At 48.7% G+C, this 23,610-nt stretch overlaps 1 protein-coding gene across 10 annotated transcripts in view; it reads right to left on the reverse strand.

Annotated features, from left to right (window-relative positions):
• ABCD4 (ATP binding cassette subfamily D member 4) overlaps window positions 1-23,610 on the reverse strand; it is a 30,878-nt gene continuing 7,268 nt past the window's right edge. For 6 of the 10 annotated variants that reach the window (XM_059723083.1, XM_019488705.2, XM_059723084.1 and 3 more), the window contains 15 exons: window positions 22,161-22,277; window positions 21,736-21,861; window positions 18,313-18,363; window positions 14,766-14,860; window positions 13,806-13,927; window positions 12,145-12,236; window positions 9,888-9,992; window positions 6,562-6,770; window positions 6,111-6,202; window positions 5,774-5,810; window positions 5,421-5,470; window positions 4,953-5,005; window positions 4,432-4,508; window positions 949-1,064; window positions 1-753 (listed from right to left, as the gene is read on the reverse strand). In XM_059723083.1, the coding sequence (XP_059579066.1) occupies window positions 658-753; window positions 949-1,064; window positions 4,432-4,508; window positions 4,953-5,005; window positions 5,421-5,470; window positions 5,774-5,810; window positions 6,111-6,202; window positions 6,562-6,770; window positions 9,888-9,992; window positions 12,145-12,236; window positions 13,806-13,927; window positions 14,766-14,860; window positions 18,313-18,363; window positions 21,736-21,861; window positions 22,161-22,277 (1,438 nt within the window). In that variant the 3' untranslated portion in view covers window positions 1-657. The remainder of the gene's footprint in view (window positions 754-948; window positions 1,065-4,431; window positions 4,509-4,952; window positions 5,006-5,420; window positions 5,471-5,773; window positions 5,811-6,110; window positions 6,203-6,561; window positions 6,771-9,887; window positions 9,993-12,144; window positions 12,237-13,805; window positions 13,928-14,765; window positions 14,861-18,312; window positions 18,364-21,735; window positions 21,862-22,160; window positions 22,278-23,610) is intronic. The other 4 variants (XM_019488706.2, XM_019488707.2, XM_019488709.2 and 1 more) reach the window with 4 other exon arrangements.

Here is a 23,610-nt window from a genome sequence, read left to right on the forward strand (position 1 = left end):
CCTTGGGCTACTAAGATTTTAATACAAAGTATTTCAATTGACTTGTGACATGGCTTCAGTAGTGAAGAAAAATGCATAGTTGTTTTCTTTACGCTTCCACTGGGATAACCAACTGCTGGTTTAGCAGTGACAATGAGCCCTGCCCTACAGAGCTGCCTATCCAGGAAGGGAGGCTGGAACCACATCTGGCACAGAGCTCATTCCTCAGGTCCAGATAAAGAGGTCCAGCAAAGGTTGTGATCCCTTTGGGCCAGCCCAGAGCAGAAAGTACTGTGAACTGCCTCCATGCAGCATCAGAGACTGCCATCTGCTTTGTCACCATGGACCTAGTGGGTGAGGGTCCTGAGTTGTTCCTCTCAAAGGAAACAAACTGGGTTCCTTCCCTACCCGCACTGGCAAGCAAGATATGGGAATCCAGTTGCAGGAGAAGACTTGAGGCAGTAGTCTCCTCTCCTGTGAGCTCCACACCAGAAGCAGTTTGGACAAAGCAGAAAACTCAGCCCTGGCTCCTTCAGGGAATTTCCAAAAGCCTTCATCCTCCCTAGTGAGGACTCACTAGCTCAGCAGTTCCACACCTACCAAGCAGGTTATCTGCTGAAAGGCAAGTTGTTTCTGCTTCTCCTGAGGAAGGGAGCCACTGGAAGCTTTGGCATTTTGTCAGCATCCCTTGTTGGCTAGGAAACACTTTGTGCTCTCATTTTTTGTTAGCTCCCACCTTCCTCCTCCACAGAGTCTCAAGATCCAGCTGTGAAACTGCAATTCAAAGAGCAGGCACAAATGAGCTCAATGGTTTCAAAGGGTGAAGAGAAGTCTCACGTGCTCACCTCACTATACAGCCCCCTGATCTTCCACTCTCAAAAGATGAATCCACCAGCCCTTTGTGACTCAAGTCACATGTAGGCCAAGAGCCAGCTGTCCCAAGGGCTGAGAGGAATGGATGTGCCTCACCTTTTCCAGGCTGGTGCGATGTCCCACGCTGATCAGGGTCATGCCCAAATGAATGCATGTACGGTATAGCTCATGCTCCACCTCTTCTGTTAGGGCACTGGTGGCTTCATCCAACACTGAAAGAAAAAGCAGGAAGTCCCATCAGCATAGAAGACTGCAGCTGTTTGGCCCTGTCATCACGCCTCTCCTCCCCACCTCGTCTCCCCCCCCCAACCTTCAGCTTCTGCTCCTTTCCATAAGGACTCTGGTAAATGAGCATCTGGCTTATAATATGGCATGGAGCTCTCAACACCAGCACCTCCCACTGATGGCTCACAGGCAAACTACAAAAGGCATAAGAGGACCAAGGCAGAGATCTTGAAAAGAAACTTGGTCCTCCAGAGGGATCCCTGCTCAACTCATGTATTCCCCTCTGGAACAGCCAGCTGCCACCTCTCTTTTAACCTGGTAGCAGCTGAGGGAACTTATCAGCTGCCCCCTAGATGTGTCCAATTGATTTCTGGAACAGGGAGCCCTAGTGATATCGAAGGGAGAAGAGACCTGTCAGGGTGCAAAGAAGTGCTCCAGACTCAGTCTGCTTTGGGAATGGGTTGAGCACCAGAAGCCGTTGGGTCTGTATTGCAAACACCTTGAAACCAGGGTGACCTGGGAAAGGGCCTCCCAGGCTGCAAACCCTGGGGAAGGTAGAACCCAGCCCTATCCACTTCTACTATAAGCTGGACCTCAATTTTTTGGCAAGATCTCTGGATTTGGCAGCACACTGGAAACTGCAGTAGCTGCCTTTAAATTAAAAAAATGGAGGTTTTTTAAATGGATGGCTCCATCCTGGAGCTCCCAGACACTTGCTTAGATACTGAACTGAGTTCATTTTACACTGCCCTATAGTTTTCAGTTTTCAATAGGCCAGAGATTTCTGCACTAACATGACAGACCTGAAGTTACAGAAGCTGTGGGGAAAACACTACAGGTATTGGCAGCTGGATGAGACACAGTCAGAGACTCTGATGTAAGTACTTTCAGTGCTGGTCATTTTAACAGAAACATCCATCTGAAGAGTCAACCAGGCTGCCATTTAAATGCATTTCTGGGGATTTCACAGCTGACACCAAGACGATAAATGGGGCACAGCCACTGGTTCAAGCTATTGGCTCACAAAGGCACCACTGCATGTTTTTAATGTTATATTTTTTAAGTTTATCTTCACAGCTATTTGGGCTAGAATCGTATTCAATGCAAGCTCAGATCCCAAAGCACTATTCAACAGCTAAAGGATGGGCCCCAGGACACTACAGAATATGAAGCCTGTGGTTGTAACAGCCATCAGCATGGGAAAGAGTTTAATTTCCCCGAGTACAGATTTGGGCATTTTTCAAATGTTTCTCTATGAGAAGTTGTACTAAGTGGGGCTATTGGTTTCACTGAGAGGCCGGGCTGAACTTTGGGAGACTTTTGCTAAAAACATACAGAAACCAAAAGAAATTCATTGACAAACAGGCAGCAAAAGACAAAGCTGAAGATGAGATTACATTTTCCACCCACAATCTCTTCCCCTAGTCCCTCTACTCAACACCCTTCACTCCCTCCACCTCGGTCTTCCCTCAGATATAGGTCACAGCTATGCATGCTGCCAAAGTACAACATGCTACTCTACCAGGTGTTACTTTCAAATAATAAATGTGGGAGTTTTAGCCTTGGTAGGGGAGTCAATCTGGTGGAAAGGTCACAGACACTTTCTTCCTGACTACAGTTTTGCTGTGGATTAGAGAAAACACTGTAATTTGTGCAACTTCAAAGACGCCCAACACTGTAATTATGCAGAGTTATTTTTGTTCCATATAAGCACAGAACAAAGAATTACGCACAACTTACTTCCCACACTGCACATCAAAATCTGCTAAAGAACATTGTTAAAAGGTTGCAACATCCAGTACTTAAAGCTAGGATATGGCAGAATTAACCTGGCCTGTGGAATTTACATTCAGTCCTCTGGCATAGTGTATGTTAGGACATGCTGTTCAGCTACACAGTATTTTTCTCCACAGGACCCTGGCCTCATTCAGGGTGGATGACGCTATTTATTGAGCTGCTATTCAAGGCTGTGTTCTTGCCTCATTGTTTAACATGTCGCCTCAGGCCCGAATTACTGTACACTACTCAAATCTCTCTCTGCAGAGGGAAAAGCCTATGAGGAAATTAATTGTTTCGTGGTGCTCCACTCCACAGTAACCAAGTGCTTCATGAACAGTAATGCAGACCCCCTCTACATATTAGACTTACGGCATAATTAACCAGGTAATCATGCCTTAAGTTGTGACCCGATTACACATTCAACCAATTAATGGCGTGATAAAATAAGTAATAAGCTACAAAGTTATTCCACAAAAAATGTGTAATAACTTTGTAGCTTGTTCTAATTACACCATTAATCACACGTGGGCAAGGGCTCCCCCTGTGGCTGGGAGCCCCATTAACTGAGGGGCTCCCAGCCACAGGGGAACACTACTCACTGCCAGCCTCACAGCTGACAAGGCTTGCAGTGGTGGCAGTGCTGTCAGCTGTAGGGCTTACAGTAGGGAGAACACTGCCTCCTGTGTGAGCCTCCTTGGCTGCAGGGCTCAGTGAGAAGAGCCCCGCCACTGCTGGGAGCCACCTGAGTTGTGGACCTCACAGCAGCGGCAGCATGCCCTGTGCTGCCCTGGTGTGAGCCCTGACAACTGCAGGACTCAGCCACGGGAGCTGGCATAAGGGGGGCCTGAGATCCTGATCCTGATCCCAGGCTCCCCCATGCACCAGCAATGAAGTGGAATGGGCAATAATGCATGATCCCACAATTGTACCTTCTGCCATGTACATGTAGCATGGCAGGTGTCACTGTGTGGACTGCACATTAGATCCTATCATGCCTTTACCTGTGTGTGTAGAGGGCCCCACAGAGACATGCAGTCCTGATGAGCTTAGGGGGGCAGAAGCAGTCACTGATCACAGCCAGATATTTTAATACATTTGTGGAAAAGTACTACTGACCCGTATATAGACACCACTCCCAGCGGTAGGCCAGGTTCTCCTGCCCCTTAATTTCTCCTTTATTGCTCTTCTGTGTCTAACAGGGGAGGTATTTGCTACTTTTTGGTCTGGCAGCTCTGTGAAAGTTAATGGGACTATAAATGAACAACACACTGACTGAGAATCATGTGTATTCATGGGGCATCTGCTGGGCACATAGAGCAAGTTACAAGGCATAGTTAAATCTAGGGCAAAAAAACTTCACTTCAAATGTCCTTTTGTGAGGAAATGTGCATGCACACACACACCCCCTTAACTTAAAACAGTCTCTCTGAGAACCTGCTTCAATCATGACTCAGATGGCACAAGGGACCCAGGATATTGCTAGCAAAGGAAAAGGAATTTTGTAGACAGCCTCTGCCACTTCACTCCTCCAGGGCCGTGAAGGTACCTGCTCTTCTCCAGCCTGGAACTACTCACCTGCATATCTGGGCTGGAGATAGAAGAGTCGGGTGAATGAGAGTCTCTGCATCTCCCCTGGGGACAGGATATCATACCTGCAGCAAGACCAAGAACCAGAATTACCACCAATCAGCAGTGGAGAATCATGAGAGCACCTCTTCAGAGATGCCGACTCAGTTATCTCCCCTCCTCCACTGAGCCCCTATATAAGGCACCAGCCCCTCCCCAGCATAGCATTCAGAGCTACTAGGCCCAGAACTCAGGAGTGGCTCTGCAGCCCCAGGGATGTTAGATCACCTTGGAGGTAACTGAACACACAAGGGACTATCCACCTTTAACATAACAGCAGGGGATGCAAGTCCTGATCCACAATGCTGAGCTGACATCTTTATTCCCCAGTACTGTTCCCCTCTCCTTTGTCTTTATGGAGGCAGAGAAAATGCCACTTGTGAACCAAGTGTGTGTGGGGGGCTCAGGACTCATCCACACCACCACCAAGACCTACACAAATCCACTTGTAGATAATGTAGCAGCCTTACCAGTTCCAATCCACCTGCTGGTCCAGACCTCCTGTCCTTGCCAGCAAGTCAGACTGTAGAGGCACAAAAGGAGAGAGCACAAAACAGTCCTGAACATATCTCCCTTCCTCCCTGCTGCTCTCCTCTTCCCACTGCCAGCCCCTGCTTTCCTTGGCTAAAGTCACCTCCCTCAGGCTATGATCCCTATCTATCGCTTTCACCCTGTAACACCCATCTTTCGCGTCCAGGTCACCCCTGTCCTTGACACATCTCCACCTCCTCAGCTGCACTCTCCAGCAGTATGCTTAATCTGCTGATTTCTAAGGGAGCGTTCTGTCCTGATTAGGGACAGCATCTCTGCTCATTGGGACCTGTATATCCTTGTATAGTGCCGCCAGGCTCGGATACACAAAACACCACAGCATCCCCACAGTCAGACTGAGATGGAGCAACCCCACTAGGCTCCAGTCAGCTACCTTAATGACTCACCAGCCCAGCCAGCTCCAGGAACCTCAGGATTCTCTCATCATCTGCAGACCCTAGAGGACAAAGACTATTACCACTATATCCAGAGTAGCAGGAGCAACACCATGCCTAAAGTCATAGCTCTAAAGAGGGGCCACAGGGCAGGGGGGGAGGGAGAGGAGCATTTGCTACTTCCTCTAGTTTCATTTTTAATGGAGTCTCTCTAAAAGTTTAACTCCTACATGCCTAAGCCAGTTCTGAGGTTCACATCTCAGGTTGAGCTCCAATTAGAGCATAGCGTGAAGGGAAGAATTAAAGGAATAGAGGTGAACGGAAAACCAGATCACTTGTTAGATACTTCAGTGAATTCTACTCACCCGAAAGCGGATAAATCTCCTTCAAAGGATAAATCACCTGGTTAAATAAACCAAAGACACCCCACATCAGAGGAAGCTGGATGTGGGGATTCATTCCAACCACACACACAGCCTCTAACACCTAGGGAGAGCCAGGAATGAGGGAAGCAGTCACACCTGAACACTCTCCTACAGGCCTTTAAGCAGCATATAGGTCCATGACATCAGAGCTGCCTGACCTGGCCTGTCCCAAGCCTGAGGACTGCAAGAGTCACCAGTGCTTTTGTGTGGCTGGATGTCAAATAGGCTGAAAGAGCCCAGCCCCTCCTGTGACAGACAGGCACAGGCAGGGACTCACCTGCTCCCTCAGGGTTCCATCAGTGAAGAAAGGCCTCTGCGGCAGGAACACCACCCCATGGGGGCCAAAGCATGTCAACATGGAGACACTCCCTGCACAAATCCAGGAGACAGAGTCTTGTCAATACCAAGTACAAGCCCAAATCTCCATCCCCTCACTTCCTCCCCTACCCCATCTTCAGTGCACAGGCCTGCAATAGCAGGACACAGGCACCAGGCAGGGACCAGGCTTCTGGGGAGCAGAGGTCTGATCTGCAACACAATGCACTAAAATAAGAAGGTCAGAGCACAGCAAAAGAAGAGAAGACAGAGCAAATGCAGCCCTGACAGCACTCACACTCATGTGCACTGCTTGTCCCAGAACTACAAGGCTTGAGCTTCACTCCTGACTTACCTAGGACAGCCCCACCTTGTGTGTCCAGGGCAATGCTTTGGAGAGTCACAGCCCTTACCCTGAGTGCTTTCCCAAAGGCCACTAAGGACCCTGAGGAGAGATGTCTTCCCTGTGCCAGTGTTCCCCACGATCAGCAGGTTGTTCCCGTGCGAGATCCTTAAGTTGAGGTCTTTGATGAGCAGCTTGCCTGAGGATGGGACTGCAAACGTAACCCTCTCCAGAAGGAAAGCTGTATCCTCTGGCACCATCTCCTCTTCAGATCTGCTGCTGCCCAGCCACCAAGACCGAGGGAAGAGAGAAGAGTTCAGGGTAAGTGGCAGTTGCTTTCCCACTGCCTTCCCCAACACCATAACCAGGAGCCTGAAAATCCTGGTGACTGGTACCTTATGAACACCTCCAAAAGAGACTTGACTTGCAAGGCTAGAGAGAACCAGTTGCAGTAGTATGCTTCCCCACAGAACAACAGACTAACTTGTGACCCAGGACAGAACCATGGCACTGACCCACAACATGCAGCAGGGGTTCTGGCTCCAAGAACCGCCTAAGCCAGCCCACAAGATCCCTGGGAACCCTACACTCAGCTGGAGGGGGAATAAAATCCTGCTAGAATAAACCTTTAGCACCAGAATGTGATCTCCAGCTCCCCTTTTTGAAAGTTCCTTGCCATGGCAGCTGCCAACTGGAAGGCAACAGTGAGAAGGTTGACCTCTTGGGGTATATCTACACTGGCTCCCTGCTGAGCCTCATCACACCTGCTCAGCTGGCAACAAAGCCCACATATATGAAATAGTGTAGACCATATAGAGTTGCTCTGAGCACTGCTTAGGTCTCCACTCTTTCAAAAACTGGGTTTGCCCCCCATCCACTGCCCAAATGGAAAAAACACATGCAAAAGAATACTGTATAAACAGCCCATATTGGTCAATATGTTAAGGAAGCAGTGGAAGCCCTATTGCAAGAGACCTTGAAATGCAACAAAAAACAGGGAGCACATTGTGAGGGACAAACCTCACCAATGGGGACAGGAAGGGATCAGCCTTTACAGCAGTGTCCTCAGCTCCCAGTCAGGGTCAGGCACCCACTATGCAGAGCACTGCATAAACACAAGACCTAGTCCAGACCCCAGGGACCTTACAGACTGGTCTGTAAACAGAACACAGCAAGAGGAAATCAACAATGGGAGGTGGACAGGAGCAGAGGTGATGACCATAGGAATGTAAGCACCAGCTGGCCACAGCCTGGTGATGTGGGGCCTCTGCAAGACACGCTAGGAAATCTGGTTGTCACACCAGATGACAAGGCTAACCTATTTATCAATTTCTTTGCCTCCATTTTCCTGAGCAGGGACCGGGTCACCCCCCACACCGGGACCTCCATAGGCCCCAGGGGAGGCACACCCAGACCTAGGGTCAGTGAGTACCTAGTCAGGGAACTTCTGGAGGGACTGGACATTTTTAAATCAGCTGGTCCTGATGATCTCCACCCCAGAGTGCTGAGGGAATTAGCAGAGGTCATTGTGGGACCCCTGGCACAGCTTTACGAGCACTCGTGGTGCTCTGGCATGGTGCCAGAGGACTGGAAAAGGTCCAATGTGGTTCCCATTTTCAAAAAAGGGAGGAAGGAGGACCCAGGAAACTATAGGCCAATTAGTCTTACCTCGATCCTGGGTAAGCTTTTTGAGAGAATTATCCTGGCACATGTCCATGAGGGGCCAGCAGGGGACATTATGCTTAGGGGCAACCAACATGGGTTCATTAGAGACAGGTCCTGTCAGACCAACCTGGTGGCCTTCTATGACCAGGTCACAAAATCCTTAGACGCAGGGGTAGCAGTGGATGTAGTGTTTCTGGACTTTAGGAAGGCCTTTGACACCGTCTCTCACCCCATTCTCATTAAAAAACTAGGGGACTGTGGTGTCGACACCTACACAGTCAACTGGGTCACTAACTGGCTGGAGGGCTGCACCCAGAGAGTGGTGGTGGACGGGTCATTTTCGACCTGGAGGGATGTGGGCAGTGGGGTTCCCCAGGGCTCGGTCCTCAGGCCTGCGCTGTTCAACATTTTCATCAGCGACTTGGACGAGGGGGTAAAAAGCACCCTGTTCAAATTCACAAATGACACTAAGACGTGGGGGAATGTGGGCATGCTAGAAGGGAAGAATAGGCTGCAATCGGACCTAGACAGTTTACAGGGGTGGGCAGATGAGAACAGGATGGGTTTCAACACTGACAAGTGCAGGGTACTGCATCTGGGGGGGAAGAACCAGCAACATACCTACAGGCTGGGGAACTTCCTTCTCGTCAGTGCAGAGGCAGAAAAGGATCTTGGAGTCATTACTGATGCCAAAATGAACGTGGGCTGACAGTGTGGGGACGCGCTTAGGAAGGCCAACCGCACCTTGTCATGCATCCACAGATGCTCATTGGACCTGCTTGAGTTGATGATCCTCCCCCTCTATGCGACACTGGTCAGGCCGCAGTTGGAGTACTGCGTCCAGTTCTGGGCACCGCAATTCAGGAAGGATGTGGACAACATGGAGAGGGTTCAGAGGAGGGCCACCTGCATGATCAGGGGCCAGCAGGACAGGCCCTACGAGGAGAGGCTAAGGGACCTGAACCTGTTCAGCCTCCACAAGAGAAGGCTGAGGGGGGACCTAGTGGCCATTTACAAACTAGTCAGAGGGGACCAGCAGGAATTGGGAGAGTCCCTGTTCCCCGAGCACTACCAGGAGTGACTAGAAATAATGGTCTCAAGCTGGCAGAGGGCAGACTTAGACTAGACATCAGGAGGCGCTACTTCACTGTCAGGGCGGCTAGGATCTGGAACCAACTTCCAAGAGAAGTGGTGCTGGCTCCTACCCTAGGGGTCTTTAAGAGAGACCAGACAAACACCTCGCTGGGGTTGTTTGACCCCAGTACTCTTTCCTGCCATGGCAGGGGGTCGGACTTGATGGTCTGTCAAGGTCCCTTCCGACCCTACAACTATGAAACTATGACTCCATACCATTAAAAGGGCTTTTATTATTAACCCTTGGAGCTGGCAAGCAGCATCTGGCCCTCCTTTGGCTACGTAAGCTACATGAATCTACAGAATCCCAGGGCCCAAAGTAAACCCTACCACCTGAGGGAAGTTTTGGTGACAGTGGTGGTTTAACCTGCACTAATCTCTCCAACATGCAGGGAGCAGAGCCCCTTCTTAGAGTATCTAGGGGAGTAGCTTGGAGAAGAGATTCCTGGAATGTAGGTCAAGGAAGAAATCCTGCCATACCCACCAGGAGGTACAAGATGCCCAGATAACTTGTCAGACTTTCCCCACACCCTGGGAACACAGCCACACACTCAGTAAGTAGCCATGCCACAGTCAGTACTGGCCACAGACACTCACCTGTCCAAGCCCCACTTGTCCAAGTCCCAGCTGGTTTTGGCTTCCAAATAGTCATCCTTCCATTTCCTAGAGAGATTTAGCAGGGTCTCCTGCAGCTCCCCAATCCTGTAAACCAGTCAGAGCTGAAAAGAACAGACTAATACCAGCTGCCTTTCCCTGGCTCAGCTTCTGCTTTCACTGAGCTCCGATTGTTAGTATGAGTCATGAGCTCAGTGCTATCTAAGATGCAAAGAATCCTGTCCCACAGAGCTACCGAGGTAAGCAACAGGACATGCTTTCGTGCTGGCTGAGGGAAGGAAGTGGTTAGGGAAGCTGGGGAAGTTTTTAAAAATAATAATATCCTCCTAAGAAGCAGCTAGCTTTGGAAGCATTCAGGAGGAATGCTGGGGAAAAGGCATGTCTGCTTTAGTGTCTTCTCCTGGCCTGGAGAGGGCATGGGCACCAGTAGCAGTGGCAGCTCAGTGGCTGCTGTCTGTTACTGGAATCCCCACCTCAGCAATTGCCATCCCAGCCCACCCCTATTCCAAAATAACCTCAGACAAGAGCCCAGTGTGGTGATGCTCAAGGATGAGCTCTCAAGAGCAGGGACTGCCTAGGGTTAGGTGCATGTTCCACATCTGGCACAAATCAGGGCTGGGGCCTCTGAGTGCCAACAACAAATATGCAAACCTGGGACATGAGGCAACCCCAGACTAGTGATTTCCTTTCTACAGGGGGACCCTGCCTTGGAAAAGTACTTCCCTCCTATGCAGAACCCCAGATCAGGACCCTCCCTGCTGCTCTGCACTGGAGTTTCATAGTTGGTAGGGTCAGAAGGGACCTGAGCAGACCATCAAGTCCGACCCCTGGCCACAGGCAGGAAAGAATGACGGGGTCAAACGACCCTGGCTAGGTGATTGTATAGCCTCCTTCTGAAGACCCCCAGGGTAGGAGCGAGCACCACTTCCCCTGGAAGTTGGTTCCAGATCCTAGCCACCCTGACTGTGAAGTAGTGCTTCCTGATGTCTAGCCTGAACCTACTCTCAGTCAACTTGTGGCCATTATTCCTAGTTACTCCTGGCAGTGCTCGGGGGAACAGAGACTCTCACATTCCCCACTGGTCCCCCCTTGTAAGTTTATAGATGGCCACTAGATCCCCTCTCAGCCTTCTCTTGCAGAGGTTCTACAGGTTCAGGTCCCACACGTAGCCTGTCCTCGTAGGGCTTGCCCTGCTGCCCCCTGACCATGAGAATGGCCCTCCTTTGGACCCTCTCAATGCTGTCCACATCCCTCCTGAATGCAGCGTCCAGAACTAGACGCAGTACTCCAACTGTGGCCTGACCAATGTTGCATAGAGGGGGAGGATCACCTCCTTGGACCTGCTTGTGATGCATCTGTGGATGTATGACAAAGGTGCGGTTAGCCTTCCTGACTGCTTCCTCACATTGGCAGCCCATGTTCATCTTGGAATCAATGACGACTCCAAGATCCTTTTCTGCCTCTGTGCTGACTAGAAGGGAGTTCCCCAGCCTGTAGGTATGGTGCTGGTTCTCCCTAGGTGCAGTACCTTGCACTTGTCAGTATTGAATCCCATCCTATTCTCATCCGCCCACCCCTATAACCTGTCCAGATCTAGTTGTAGCCTGTCCTTCCCTTCTAGCGTGCCCACCTTTCCCCACATCTTAGTATCATCCACGAATTTGAACAAGGTGCTTTTCACCCCTTGTCCAAGTTGTTGATAATGTTAAAAAGTGCAGGCCCAAGGACCGAGCCCTGGGGGACCACACTGCTCACGTCCCTCCAGGTCGAAAATGACCCGTCCACCACCACTCTCTTGGTGCAGCCCTCCAGCCAATTTCCGACCTATCTGACTGTGTAGGCATCGACGCCACAGTCGCCTAATTTTTTAATGAGAATGGGGCAAGACTGTGTTGAAGGCCTTCCCAAAGTCTTAAAAGACTACATCCACCGCGACACCTGTGTCTAAGGATTTTGTGACATGGTGATAAAAGGCAACCAGGTAGGTCTGACAGGACCTTCCTCTAATGAATCCATGTTGGTTGCCCCTAAGCATAATCTCCCCAGCTGGTCCCTCGCACATGTGCTCCTGGATAATTTTCTCAGACAGCTTCCCTAGGACCAAGGTAAGACTAACAGGCCTGCAGTTCCCCGGGTCCTCCTTCCTCCCCTTTTTGAAAATGGGGACCCCTTTGTGTCGAGCTCTTTCCCTTCTGGTCAGCAGCTGGCAAAGGGGGGGTCAAAGGAAGGCAAATCTCACCTGTGCGTGTAGCCAGCCACATCAGACACAGTGGTGGAGAGGTCAATGAGCTGGCTGAAGCAGCTGATGAGGTAGATGGAGACAAAGGCGTTCTGTGGGAGAAACACACACCCAGGGTAGCAGAGCTCAGGCACCACTGACCAGGGTGGAAGCTGCTGTGCCCACCTCCACCACCAGCAAGCAGTGATGGAGTCCATGCTCAGGCACAGGCAGCAGCCACAGGAAGGTACAGGAGTAGGACTAGATGGTCAGTCAGGCTCCAGAAGAGATGACCCAATACAGGGAAGATGACCATGAAGGAGCAGCATATTCCAGAACCTGAGAAGAGCTCCTCCTACTTCAGGCCAGGAACTCTGCCTGGGGAGACCCCTTCTGGCACCTCCACCATTCCTGCCTGCCCCTTCCAGCCCATTGCCTTTAGACTGCAGAACAGAATCAGCTTATTGCAAATGCAGAGGGAATGCAGTGACCAGCACAGAGACCTTGTGGAAGAAGTCAGGGAAGAGAAGGTCCTGGGGATCACTTTGCACCTGCCAAAAAACCTTCTTACATGTGGACTAGCACTTCCCACGTGACCCTGTAACAATCCCAGCTCTCAAGAACCAGCCAGTACAAGAGTCAAGGCCTTTACAACCTTTAAATGAAAGTGCGTGCATCTCAGACAGCACTGAGCTTTGATTGTTAGTATGAGTCATGAGCTCAGTGCTGTCTAAGATGCAAAGAATCCTGTCCCACAGAGCTACCAGAGCCCTACCGGAGACGGTGGATAAACAAGCTGCAGCTGTTTACAGCTAGTCCATCCTTAAGTCCTGTTAAGTTCTGTCAGGCAATACTGTGACCCCTGCCAGTGCTGGGGTCAGTGCCCTTTCCAAGATTCATGATGACCATTTCCCTGCCACTGCCCTGGGAGACGGCTGCTGCTCTTGGACAGCTCTGCTTGCTTCGCAGCCTGGAATTCTTGGTGGACTATTTTTAAACACATTACCAGCCTCAAGCAGGTTTTGACCAGCTGGAAACATGTCAGGTTCTGGAGGGCCCTATCTAGGGTTTTAGTAAAGCAACGAATGCATAGGATTTCAGGTTTCTAGTCAGCACGAACACAGGAACATATACAGAACATAAAATCTGGCCAAGGGGGGCAGCTGCTGTGGTTTCTGTTCAATCAGCAGAAGCAGGGAACTTGACAGTGCTGTGTGAGCCCCAGTCCTTCTCTGGTGCTTACTAGATCAGCAGAACCTGGCTTTTCACTCAAAGTAGGAAGTTCCAAGCTAGTAATACATTTAGTCACAGAACTAACCCTCCACAGATGCACAAACTCCTTGGTGCTGCTCACATACTTCAGGTTAAATCACACATCTAAGAGTTTGCCGGCTCAGGGCTCCCTTCTCTCCCTCTTGCAAGAAAATTTCAGGAGACTATCCACACTCAGCCAGGACTCCTGAGGGTCACCCACCTCTTTCCTGTGTCCAGGCACTTCCCTCCCACTGTGTGCTGCTCACTCTGCTCTCAATGCCAGCAGACAGGACTCCAGCCCCTTCCAGATATTACTTTGTCTGTACTCAGCCCCACCGAGCCTCATGACTAGGCCAGTCTGTGCTACTTTTCTCTGGGTGCTTGTGACCAAATGTGGGCCCTGCCCTCAGAGATTATACTGTGCTCACCTTGCTTACCAGGCTGCTCAGTTCTGTTGGAGTCAGGTCTCCATAGACACCACTGAAGATAGGAATGGCAATCACCACGTAGCTCAGGATGCTCCCCAGATAGTCAAAAGTGTTGATCCCAACTGGATACAAAACACATTAGCCGGAGCAGTGAGCACCCTCTATCCCAGGCAAATCCATATCCAGTTTCTGGGCCTAGTCAGAGCAGTCAGAGTTATTACCCTGCAGAGACTCCCAATCATCCTCCCTCCCCCACAGACCAACACAAGAGACAGTGCTGAAAGCCAGAGGAACTCCTATTGTAGTACAGCCCAAGAGCAGGGATGAGGAGCCATCTGCCATCATGTAGCTTCCCCAGGCATCAGAGCAGGAAACAGCCACCCAGGAGCATCACACTCACTAGGGCACTGCAGTGGGGCAAAACCTGGCCAGCCATGCATGGATGCAGGAAGGAATATTGAGGGGATCTAGGTGGTACAGAACACCACACTGCCCAGAGCTCTCAGGATTTCACCCTGACTTGCAGCACTAAAGTACCAGCTTGGATGTGGCTGAAACTGCGATCAAGTATTCCAGGGAGCACATGAATGACAAGATTTTCAGGCAGTGCCAATCCTGGAGGGACAAACTCTGCTCAGATAAGTCCTTGATGCACCTCCTGCTCAAGCCCTCATACTCCTAAAGTGGTCCCCAGCCTCCACATGCAAATCCAAAATATTGCTCTCAACTTTACAGCCTGGATTCCATTTTTTGCTTTAGTATTCTGGTTTAACCAGTTCCCTCCTTTCCACCCTTTCATTCTTCCATGAGATCTTATACGGGCATGCCATGTGTGCTGAACTTGTTGCATGGGGCATGGGGTCTGACAGCCAGGGGTGGACCCAGCACTGCTGTATGTTTGTCTGTCCCTTGAGAGCCATTTGCCAACCTGATGAAGCTGCCAGATGCCTCACCACTTACTGTACAACCACAGCTCCTTGCCCATCAGCTCCCTCTGTGTCTGCAGGAGGCTCTGTAGCCTGCGGTCTGTGCGCATGTGCTCCACCCGCCCAGCTCTGCAACACAAGATAGAAACAAGCCATGAATCCGCACAAGGCCATTAATAAGCTGGAGACCTGCAGTAACGAGAACGTTACAGACTCCAGGATGGATGGATGGATGGATGGATGGAAAATGTCCATCCTCACAGAATCTGGGCAGTGATTCCAGGGCAGGCCAGGCCAGGCACCAGGCACTAAACACCCATGGTGAGACGCTTGGTAGAAGCAGGAAGCTCTAAAAAAAACCCTCTTCCAGCCCTCTTGTTGTCTGGATTCGACCTGAAGAGCTAGAAGCACAGTTAAGTCATGACAACAAGGCCTGATACCTGAATAGTGCAGGTACTTATTCTACCTTAGCAAAACACCTTCTTGGAATCAGAGGCTGCTATGCTCCTGGAGTGAGAAAGGGGAGCAAGGTGGTAAACTGAGGAGGCAAAGGGCAGCCTGTTCTCTTGAAACCTGCTCTGTAACCCAGGAGTCTCAACCTGGCTATTCCCCTTCATCTGTTGCTATACTGGGACTGAAATGACCTGGTTACTGGTCTCCTTGTGCATGAATAGTTTGGCTCTGGTCTTCAAGCCTTCCACCACTCATCCAAGCCAAACCCTGAAAGTATTTTAAATCTAGTTTCCATTTTCCTAAAACTGCCTGATAAGTTCGATATCAAGACACAAGGTCCTCTCCAACCCCTGCTTTAGGAAGCATTAACCTCATCACAGTCACTGCCATATTGTCAGATTTGCACACCTCCAAATACAATTGGAGAAATAAGACCTTTGTACCAGAGAGCTCAATTCATGCACTAAAATGCCTCATTTTAAGTCTCTGTGAGAAATGTTTCTCCTGATTCATAGTTTACAGCACCCCCAAGTGGCAAGAAGCAGAAAAGGCTGAAACATTTACTTTTTGAACACAGGCTGTACATATCCAGAACATCCAAACTCAGTGGTTCTCAACATTTGGAGCTCAAGGCACCCATCTTCAGATCAAAGGCACCTGTTGTAAAATGCCAGCTCTTTGCTTTCACTTGTTTCTTTGGCTACAGAAAACTAATAGAGCAATTCGTTTGTTGTAAAGAACTCAGAAAGACCACACAAGTCAGAATGTTTTTGACATTATGGATTCCTATTGGCAACTTCTGGGTTTATCTTGTGAATCATGCATAAGTGTTGACATGCCTAACAGTGCTAATATTGTGCGGCACCCCACAACACCCCTAAAAGGATTGTGCAGCACCTCACCATGCCGTAACACCCTGGTTCAGAGTCACTGGTCTAGATGATTTTCTACCTCCAGCACATCTCTGCCTGGTGCCCCATGGAAGTGGCAGTGCAAGCAGGGTGCAGGTTTTATTGTGACAATTACAGTCTATTACTGCTCAGAGCAGGCCTACATGATGCAGCAGTGAAGACCCCAATGCCCAGAATACACTGCCACTCCCAGTAGCAACATAAGGAACTAGACTGGGGACATATTTTTCTTTTAAATAAAAATCATATTATTAAATTTAATTTTAATTATATCTTAAAAACAAACAAGCATATTTCAAATTAATTTCAAAATCATCACAATTCATGTTCAGGTTCCAACCTAATATGATAAATTAAAATAAATATTCAAACTTCCAACTTTCAAAGAAAGTTGAGCCACTGAACTAGTGCAAGGCACTGACTAAACACCTAGACCCAGAGTTTTTCCTGAAGTGCAAAACCAGCTTCTGACATCCTTTGCCTCTTCTGCTAAGAACATTTTCTTTGCCTCAGTTCAATGCTATGACTCATTCACTCAAAGCTGATAAACCAACTGGAAGATAAAGCAGAGAAGCTCGTTTTTTTCCCTTCAAATCAAAGAATAAAAATGAGTGGATGTGATATATCCATCCTATCACCCTGATGGATAATAACTACAAAAAAATTACAATTCCTTTTGTTCAACAAATCAATGAATTTGTTTTGGGAAATTTACCTTTTCCCCCCTCTTTATATCCAGCATTTTAAGGTAATTTAACTAATAAGTTTAAAAACTATTATGTTGGTGCATAATTTTAATTGAATTCCAATTTCCATCCAATGCAGCCTGACAAAAAATCGTAAGCAGGGTAGTTAAATAAATTAGAAACTCATTATCCACTATTTTCTACTATGACACAGTATGTAAAAATTAAGGATCACAATAAGAGTATGATTAGCTTTATTATTGCATATAGCAGTAGGGAATCCTGCCAGCAAAAATAAGATAGGACTGAAGGGGGGAAAAAAATGAACCTTTTTAAAACAAAAAAAAAATAATTACAAAGCACAACTGCAAAACAAGAGCAAAAACAGCAATTTAAATCAATTCACCTGGATAGGGATTAGAACAGCAGTGGGAGAAGTGTTAAAAATTCTCACTGCAGACTATGCCAGTGAGCCATGTGCACAGTGCAGGTGGTGGAGTGCTGGAAGCTGGACCAGCCCCTGGTGTTAGAGTTATGTGAAGGAAACAATCTCCCAGCACTCAGGCTAGATGGTTAAATATTTAGCTGCCCACAATCAAGCCCTCCACTCCAGACCACATCAAGGTGGGAACAGCCATTCTTATGAAATGCCTTATAGATCTAAAAGAGGCGGGTGAGGAGCATGTGAATGAAATTTATGGCGAACACTGAGCTGGGAGATGCTGCAGACACTGTACAGCACAGGGCAAAAGCAGCCTATGAAGGGACACACTATTCTGGGCACCTCAGTCAGACTGAAAAACCTAGTACAGGGAACAGCAGCAAAAACAGTGTTGGAAGGGGAAAGGAAAGCGGGGGCAGGGACCTGAGTTAGTGGGAAAAACAGTACAGCACTAGAGAACAGGACAATACCTACCTGAAGGAGAGGAATCGTTGGTGTAGTACAGCGAGACAGAAATCAAAAAGGGGAACCAAGCTTGGAGATGGTGGCTAAGCACTAGAACATGGTCTGTGGGTCCCCGGACAATTCTACTCTAGATGCCAAGGCTGGTGTGAGGGTAGGTTGTTCCTCCCCAGCTTGTATGACTGTAACACATCTAGTTGTGCTAATATAGGGCCGGAGAACTGTCTGTTAAAGGAGACTGCACAACCTCTGGGATTACAGCTGGGAGAGGCATAAGGAAGGACTAGGGTCAGGGTTTTTCAACCTTTTTGGGTCAGTATACTGGACAGTGGCTGGACGCGGAGCAAGGGAGGGGGGTGAAGGGTGGCATGCGGCCAAATGTAGAGTGGCAGCAGTGCAGGATTGTGCATGGCAGTGCTGTCCCTGCCCACGCGAGTGTACCCCCTAGGGCCTTCTCAAGTACTCCCAGCTGACAACCCCTGGACTAGGTCAAATGAGCAGTAGCAGCAACTCAGAGGGGGACAGGGGTACGGCAGCAGGTGATGCCCTTCCCCAAGTGTTCTGGGAGGTTGGAGCTGAGCAGTTATCCTTAGGCTTGGAAGACAGATGGATGCATCCTTCACTTACCTGTAGAAAGCTGCTGGTTCTGCATTGACACGAATCTGCATGTGTTTGAACCTGCACAACCCAAAGCAAAATATGAGGATCTGTATGGAACCCCACTGGGCTGGAGAATGAATATCCCCGCCAGAGAAAACCCATCCCTGCTCCTGCCACAGCACCAACCCTACAGAGTCCTAGAGGATACAGGAAAGGGTCTGGATGGGTCTGGAGCATTAAGCATGGGCCAGCAAAACCCTGAAAAATGTGCAGGTATCATCATCCCAGACCAGCCTAAATGTCCACATATTTTGATAGCCTGCACATACCCTGCAGCCAAGGGCATCCCACCACCTGGCACAGCAGAGTATCCCAGCTCCTGTTTGCTAGCCCAGGGTCTCTACCATTAGTTCATCCCAGTGGTATAAGAACACATGCAGTCTGGTATCCCCACACTGCACCAGATCACTCGTTGGTACATCTGGATGCTGGACACTTCAGTGGAAACTGTAAAATCCTTCCAGTGCACCTGGTCAGAGATCCAGCAATTTTATGGAGGGGGTAGAAAAGAAGAGAATGCCTGAAGCACAGGGAATGAAAAAACCTAGGATTGGGAGCAATTTCAGTCATATCATGAAGGTTAAGTGTATTCAGGTCATGGTGGTGGAAAAACAGGAGCTGTACAGATCTTAGGCACCATGCTGACCGATTAACAAACTTGGACCAAGATCTCTTCTAAAAGCAGCTCTGTGCACCTTGTGCTCCATAGCTTTCAATGCATTAGCAGAGGCACCAGCAGCAGCAGAGATGGGTAAATGAATAATGGTGGAAAATTAGAACACCAGAGGCTCAGGGACACTACCTGGTCCAGTTAGCAGATTGGGACTCAGTGGACTGAATTCAGAAGATTGCACTGGGCAGATAGGGCTTGATGAGATTGAGTCCAGTGGGCTGGTTGTGGGAACTAAGGCTCTGAGGAAAGTTGCTGGTGATTAAGAGGGAATATGATAACCATCTTAAAATATCTGAAGACCTCCCATAAGACATAGGGAAATACCTTTTCTCATCTTGCAAAGAGCAGAACATGGACCAATGGCTTGAAGCTGCAGCAAAGTAAGGAAGGCCAAAGTGCAATTGGAGTTGCAGCTAGTGAGGGATGTGAAGGGTAACAAGAAAGGTTTCTACAAATATGTCGATAGCAAGAGGAAGATCAGGGAAAGTGTGGGTCCCTTACTGAATGGGGGAGGCAACCTTGTGACAGAGGATGAAGAAAAAGCTGAAGTGCTCAATGCCTTTTTGCTTCAGTCTTCACAGGCAAGGTCAGTTCCCAGACTACTGCATCTGACAGCACAGTTTGGGGAGCAGGTAAGCAGCCCTCAGTAGCGAAAGAACAGGTTAGGGACTACTTAGAAAAGCTGGACGTGCACAGGTCCATGGGGCCAGATGGGATGTACCTGAGGGTGCTGAGGGAGTTGCCTGGTGTGACTCCAGAGCCATTGGCCATCATCTTTGAAAACTCATGGTGATCAGGACAGGTCCCGGATGACTGGAAAAGGGCAAATATAGTGGCCATATTTAAGAAAGGGGAAAAGGAGGATCCAGGGAACTACAGACCAGTCAGCCTCACCTTAGACCCTGGAAAAATCATGGAGCACACCCTCAAGGAATCCATTTCTAAGTACTTGGAGGAGAAAAAGGTGATTAGGAACAGTCAACCTGACCAACTTGATTGCCTTCTATAAGGTGACTAGCTCTGGGGATGCAGGGAGACCAGTAGTTGTGGTGTACCATGATTTTAGCAAGGCTTTAGTTATGATCTCCCACAGCATTCTTGCAGGCAAGCTAAGGAAGTATGGGCTAGATGAATGGACTGTAAGGTGGACAGAAAACTGGCTGGATCATCAGGCTCAGAGTAGTAATCAATGGCTTGCTGTCTAGTTGGCAGCTGGTATCAAGTGGAGTGCTCCAGGGGTCAGTCCTGGGGTCGGTTTTGTTTAATGTCTTTATCAACAACCTGGAAGATGGCATAGAGTAAACCCTCAGCAAGTCTGCAGATGACACCAAACTGGGGCGAGTGGTAGAGACACTGGAGGGTAGAGCTAGGATTCAGAGTGACCTTGACAAATTGGAGAATTGGGCCAAAAGGAATCTCATGAAGTTCAACAAGGACAAATGCAAAGTCCTGCACTTAGGATGGAACAATCCCATGCACCACTACAGGCTGGGGATTGACTGGCTGGGCAGTAGCTCTGCAGAAAAGGATCTAGGGGTTATAGTGGACAATAAAAGAAGTCTAACAGCATGCTAGGCTGCATTGGTAGTTGTGTTGCCAGTAGGTCAAGGGAAGTGATTATTCCCTTCTATTCAGCACTGGTGAGGCCACATCTGGAGTACTGTGTTCAGTTTTGGGCACCCCACTACAGAAAGAATGTGGACAAATTGGAGAGTCTAGTGGAAGGCAACAAAATGGTGAGGGGGCTGGGGGACATGACTGATGTGGAAAGACTGAGAGAACTGGGCTGATTTAGTCTAGAGAAGAGGAGACTGAGAGGGGACTTAATAGCAGCTTTCAAATACCTGAAGGGGGGTTCCAAAGAGGATGGATCCAGACTGTTCTCAGTGGTGGCAGATGACAGAACGAGGGGCAATGGGCTCAAGTTGCTACAAGGGAAGTTTAGGTTAGATATGAGGGAGAATTTTCTCACTAGGAGGGTAATAAAACACTGTAACAGGTTACCCAGAGAGATGGTGGAATCTCCATCCTTGGAGGTTTCTAAGAACTGGCTAGGCAAATCTTTGGCTGGGATGATCTAGTTGGGGATGGTCCTGCTTTGAGCAGGGGGTTAGAGTGGATGACCTCCTGCGGTCCCTTCCAACCAAAACTTTCTATGATTCAAAGTAAGTTCAGACTGAATATCACGAAAACTGTTAGTAGAGTGCAGCAGTGGAAACATACTGGCTAAGCAACGTGTGAAATCTCCATCATTGAAGGTTTTCAAGAGGAGGCTGGATAAGCATTACTCAAGGATGATCTACGGGTGCTCTGTAAAGGAGAACAGGTGGAAGCCCAGGAGCTCTCCCAACACTCTCCCCACAGATGACTGGGAGACTGAGAGAAGAGCTCTGCAGCCCAAAGAAGGTAGATTTGGAGAGGACCATGCTCAGCAGCAAGAAGATAAAGCAGAGCTACACAACTGGCTTAGTTATGAAAGATTAAAGCAGCTGGGATAAGTTTAGGGGAGGGGATACAAAAGGGGAGCTCTGGTTCTTCAGTTAGAAGGTGTGATTTACCGATTTATGCTTGCTGCCCCAGGCTGCAGTGCAGAACAGAAGGTGTTCAGTTTTTCCTGTGCTTCTGGATTTTGCCAGTTGCTACATGGGGCTGGGAAATAATTTTTTGGGGGGACAGCAAAACTGTAACCCTAGAAAACTACTCCACCATGCACTCACCTGAAATCCCCCTCCAGCTTCTCCTGTTGCACCAATTTTGAAACAATGGGGCTCATCAGCATCTTGTTAACAACTGTCCCAATGACAAAATACCCAAAGATACTCACTGGGCCCAGCCAGCCGGTGCTAAGTGGGGAGAAGGAAAGAGGTTAGCTAGCCAACCAGGGGGAACTACGCTCCAGCACACTACAGTAGGGAAAGCAGTCAGGGCTACACAGCTATTTAAGGATGTGAACTTTAGTACACTCAGGCTGGGAACTCTCTCTCCAAGTATGGTCAAAGTCACCTCCATCACACTAGTGCCAGGAATTGCACATCTAATATGCTAAGGCCCAGACCAAGATCTGAGCAGTGAAGCACCCCAGAGAGTATGAAATGAGCTCCATCAGGCACCGTCTTTCAGTGAGAAGGTGCAGAGTACTTACCTGTGAAAGCACTGATAGGTGTAGTACGCTAGTGTGAAGGGAGAGATGATGAGCTTGCTGGCCATGGAGCTAAGCTGTCTGCAGAACCTCTCCACATCCTGGCTGATTCGCTGGTCTCTGTTCAACAACAGAACAGTATTGACTCTTAAAGCCAATTACAAAAGCAAGAGCAAGATATAATAATAAATCCCCATGAGGACCAGCCAGTTCAGGTCCCTGAGGTCTGGGCAGGATTGTCAACTGATTAGTCCTCAGAGGATTTATCCAGTGTAGTTTTGAAGGAAGCTACTAGCGGGGCTCCCACCACTTGCCTTGGGAAATGATTCCCCACCCTAGTGAGATTCATTAAGATGCCACTGCCCTCACCAAGAAAAGATGTTCCCTCTCTTACCTTCATCTAACTTCTGTGTCCCACCCCAATAAATTCCCCCATCACCTCTCCCCTTCCCTGGTGTTCACAGCCTGTGCACCCTTGGCCACACTCACTCATTTTTCAGGGCCCACCTGCTCTACAAAAATCACTGTGACATGCAAAACTTTTGACCTGAGCACACATTCCTGTTAACAACATAGCTGGGTCCCATCCAGACTGTGTCTAGTGGCAGACTGAATTTTGGTTGAACTGTATGCTGGCCCTTAGCCACCATCTGGATATTTTAAAGCTTTCCCTATAAATCAATTTTTCCAGCTACTGATCATTTCCACTCCTCTTTCCCAAACTCCTTCTAGTTTGTCAACATCAAGCAAGGAAGGAAGTGCCTTGAACAGAAGGCAGTGTTCTAGGCCTGGCTGAAAGCCAAAGGAGCACTCCTCTTTCTGCTCTGCAGTCCCAAAGCAGCAATGGCTTTTAAGTTTTTGCAGCCAGAAAACACTGATCTAACTGCTGCTGCTTGTCCTTGTTTCTGTGAAGTGCTTGCAACTGTGGCCCTCAAGTTACACTTTAACTTAGACTATGGACTCCCAGCAGATATGTTTTCCTTCCTTTATCTGTTGAGCAACATTCATGGCACAACATAAATAAAACTGATTCAGAAGCCATGCTAGAACCTAGAAGTATCTGGATGTCCAGGGCAATTCCTTATCTCCCCAAGTGCAGAGGAGACAGAGTGAGAAAGAACTGTGATAGGATCGAGCTCGACTCATATAATGCCAGCTAACCAGCATGCCAATCCTACAGCCCTAGAAATAGCACAAGAAGCAACGGGAAGCTCCCACTTTTATACAGTAAAGCATAGAGGTTATGGTAACAAGCCAACAGGTCAATTGGGGAGAACAGGTAAAAGGTAAAGAAATATCAATGCTGTGGTAACATATACCCAGCACCTTAATTTCTCTCCTATATTTCTGGATGTGTCCCCAACCAAGCCTTTAGTCCCTAGAGCGCTTAAACATCAGCCTGCGGATGCCCCCAAGTCTGATATCAGCTCTTTCAGTCCACAGTCCTGGCTGA

This window comes from Alligator mississippiensis, chromosome 2, assembly GCF_030867095.1.
Source record: "Alligator mississippiensis isolate rAllMis1 chromosome 2, rAllMis1, whole genome shotgun sequence".
Taxonomy (NCBI): domain Eukaryota; kingdom Metazoa; phylum Chordata; order Crocodylia; family Alligatoridae; genus Alligator; species Alligator mississippiensis.